The 4,101-nt window shown below is 36.3% G+C and overlaps 1 protein-coding gene across 3 annotated transcripts in view; it reads right to left on the bottom strand.

Moving 5' to 3' along the window:
- Positions 1–1,963: 1,963 nt before the first annotated feature.
- Positions 1,964–4,101, bottom strand: part of LOC121853772 (macrophage mannose receptor 1-like) — an 18,058-nt gene continuing 15,920 nt past the window's right edge. For 2 of the 3 annotated variants that reach the window (XM_042348129.1, XM_042348128.1), the window contains exon 11: positions 1,964–3,760. In XM_042348129.1, coding sequence (XP_042204063.1) covers positions 3,684–3,760 — 77 coding nt within the window. In that variant the 3' untranslated portion in view covers positions 1,964–3,683. Of the gene's footprint in view, positions 3,791–4,101 lie in introns of all 3 variants that reach the window. The other variant, XM_042348130.1, reaches the window with a different exon arrangement.

The following is a 4,101-nucleotide window of genomic DNA, read 5'->3' as shown; positions in this document are numbered from 1 at the left end:
TTGTAATGGACTGTTTGACTTCTGCCCGGGTCCTGGTGTTTGGGTGTGGCTCAACTGAGGATTGTTCCTGTACAAACTGAGTTGTCACATGCGCCTCAGGGTTCTGCAGTCATAGACATTTTCATTGCGCAATACTGTATTTATTTTTCATGACCCGGCAAGAGCGAGGGAAGAGTTTGCAGCGTTAACCTTATCTTTTTATACTACACAAAGAAGATTCTTTTTTCAGATAGTATTGTCCATATAGTCAAGAAACTTACTGAATGAGACGTAAGGATGGATAAATTAACAAACCAATTACATAACACTTTAACTAAAATTTTTGAAGCATCTAATCTTGGTTAATTGGTCTCTGCTGGCTCTTTTCATGAGCACTATTTACTGTATTGGTAATTAAATTTTATAAGCATTTGTTTGTATTATGGTGAGTATATAGAGTAAATATATCGTATTAAAATAATGTCACTGTAATCTACTAGTTTGTTCGTTTGAGTTTCATTTTCTTTTTTTAAAGTTTAAGGTCTCTATTTTAAGGGAGTAAGATTATTACAACAAGTTCACCTGTAAAGTATGACCTTGGATACGTTTATGGCTCATCTTCACCATATTTTGAGTAATTAAACTTTTGCAGTCATCGTAGAAAATGGAGCACCAGCTTCTTATGGTGAAAATTCATCTAGTTTTCTCATGGAAGGATAAAACGCAGAGGCAAGGAACTACTCACTCAAACGCTCGAGCTTGAAATTCTTTTGGGTTCACTAACTTATAGCATATTAGATACGTTCATCTTTAATGGGTCGGAGGGTAACACAGGAATGAGCTGACTTTCTTTATTACTATAACATTTCGGGCTACACAAAACCCATCTTCAGAGAGAAAAAACAATGTTGAACATTGTGAACAGTGATATTCAATTAACAGTGAAGGAAGAGAAAGAAAACAAATTGCCTTTCCTAGACACGAAGATTTGGAGAACAGAGCAGAGTGTAAAATGTTCAGTTTCCCGTAAGCCCAATCTAACAAAGACGATTTCATCCACACCGTATACCTTTCGGCCCACATTGATAGAATGAAATCGGGAGTGGTGATCGGATTTTTCTTAAGAGCATAGAGGTAGGAGTTTAGTTAGTTTAACAAATTTATTGGCAGAGCTTGTAGTACAGTTTGCCTATTCAGTCAGGTCTTGACACTGAGGGTGGTATCACTTCTCACTGCCACGCAGGACAGAGGTTCATACACAAAGAAATACATCATATTCATTAAGAGCTATAAATGTATAGAGGTCAGATTCATATGGGTAATGTCACTGTTCACTGCCATGCAGGACAGAGGTTCGTACACAAAGAGATGCATCATATTCATTGACAGTACATATACATATATGTACACACACACATACACATATACATACATATATACATATACATTCACATATACATGTACATATGCACACATACACACATACATACACAAATACACACATACATACAAATACGTCGGTCAGATTCATGTGGGTAATGCCACTGTTCACTGCCATGCAGGACAGAGGTTCGTACACAAAGAAGGAAATACATCATATTCATTAGCAGTATATATAGGTCAGTGGATCACATACATTGGAGTCATATTCTAATTGAAGACTAATCAGTGTGGGCTAGCAAATTTAGGATAAACAGTAAGAATGTCCTCAAGCACACCTGATTCAATGAAGTAATTACATAGTTCAAGATACAATAAGTCAGGTGGCCTGAAGTCTTTGACAGTGTCACATTCAATAATATAGTGTTCAAGTGTATGCTTTAAAGGTTTATCACAAAGTTTACATGCTGAGTGCTCCGGTATGGGTACAGCGTTACTAACTTGCCAGATGTGTCTGTATCCTACCCTAATTCTGGCCACGACTACATCACATTGTCTGGTTCTGTCCTTATGCTGGCCATACCGGTACCTCTTGTCACAAAATTTGTCATATTTACTAATGCTACAACTGTCAGGTCTCCCTGCATTTCTCACGTCTTCTAGATCAGAGTTCATGATATCCACTGAGGAATTCCGTAGAGTTATTGGGTTTTTTCTCTACATACCTACTACTACTCCTTAAAGATGGGTTCCGTGTAGCCCGAAACGTTAGAGTAGTAAAGAAAGTCAACTCATCCCTGTGTTTCCCTTCCACCTATCAAAACCACTGGTATTATACATTTAAGTATTATTTGCATTATATAAATATTCACACATGTCGTCATAGATCGATCTGTCGTCACTTATCACACAATGGTTGACATAGGATAGTTATAAACCAAGTATTTTCCCCATCTCTTGTCTAAATATTCATGATTGGGCTGGATTTTTATGATGTAAGTCCCTTAAATTTTACTCCATTTAGACTATTAAATATGAATTATCTCAATGGGTAAAGTTGATTCCACGAGAAACTTGGCCCTAAGCAAAGTGCCCTCGTCAATACTACACCAACAGTCATCTTATGTATATTTGTTTGGGTGAATATACCCGTATTGTTAATAACCATAAAATACTGTACAAGGTTAACAGCAAAATAAGTAAGTTCCACGTAGTCATTATAATATGAATGTTTGATTTGTACAGTGCATGCACACACTCGCCCTGCTCAAGTCCATTAACAAGAAAACACAAAGTACACCAATAGAATTTTGTACACTTCGTTTTATACATTGTCAAACTGTTTCACTCATTTTTATCTTTATTTGTATTATTATTATTATTATTATTTTAATATTATTAGAATACTAGTATATCCTTCTACTGATCCAGTACTTCCTGTAACTACCTTTTTTGACAACTTAATATGAACTGTCCTTGTATTTTATTTGTTTATCTCTTTAAATTTTAATCTTCCAATAATATTTCGTTTCCAATTAGGGGCAAACGACCAGATTAACCCCTTGTGTGCCCCCTGGGTGTTTCTCTGTACTGGATAAAGTCGTCTTGTATTAGCCAAATAAAATATTATAAGTGGCGTCCCCGTAGTGAAAGGGTTAAATTGTCAGTAAGGCTTATCCATTTATCGATCTGTCAAATTATATCTCATTCTTTTCGCTCTTTCTCTGTCTGTTTCTTTGTTTTATCTTCCACCTGTACATGGTCTGTGAAGCATGCATCTTGCCTACACTACACCTAAACAGAAGATCGTGTTAGAGAATAACCCAGGGTTAGCATCATGATGTCAAGGTAGCTGCATGTCACATTTTGATGAAAAAGTAAAATGGGTCTCATAGCGTTGACTGCCCATTAGAAACTGTGTACATTGCAGTGTACAGTATGTACACTAAACCATCGATACTTTGTAGAAAATATCAGCCCCTGACTTTGAGAGACTTTTCTGGTAGTTAAACAAAGATGACTGCCGGACGCAAATATTGCTTTGCTAGATATAAGAATCATAGATTCATGGAGAATGCCATCAGAACATATAAGATATTGGCCGAAATATTGTTGTAATTGAAACTCATATTTTACATTAATTTTTATTTTCGTTCTTGATGTGTACTTTGTTGTTTATTATTTAACTCTATTACATCAGTTCCTGGCCATTGCAAGCTGTCTGTAAAGATTAATACACAACGACCTTGTTAATGAGCTGAGCAAGTAATGACGCTCATTGAGGAGCTAGCCAGCGGCAAAGCCGCAAAAAATGCGCAAATGAGTTAATTTATGGTACTGGAGGAGTTTAAGCTGGCCGTCCTGTACGTCCGGTGAAGGTCCACACTGTCCTTGTCACTTTCTAGAAGAATTCAAAATAAATGTTGCTTATCTGTTGGAGAGCAAGATAACATTTTACTGTATACAGACATACTGTACAATAAAAAGTCTGTTTCTACATTGAAATATACACAAGTTTTTTTATCACCTGGAGACGAGCAGAAAAATATCGCCTGTGTAAAAATATACACAATAAAAAAAAATATTAGCAATAAACAAGCATTGGTTATTACCTGGAGACACAGGCAAAATCTTCACTACTTGGAACAAGTGCACACTGCATGCACTTAACATGGCTGACTGTAAAGGTAAACTTTTTCGTAGTGATGTGAATAGTTAACTTCATACCCAGTAGGGTGTGAG

Source organism: Homarus americanus, unplaced genomic scaffold (assembly GCF_018991925.1).
Source record: "Homarus americanus isolate GMGI-L3 unplaced genomic scaffold, GMGI_Hamer_2.0 scaffold18703, whole genome shotgun sequence".
NCBI lineage: Eukaryota > Metazoa > Arthropoda > Malacostraca > Decapoda > Nephropidae > Homarus > Homarus americanus.
This window is presented reverse-complemented; position numbering and strand designations above follow the sequence as displayed.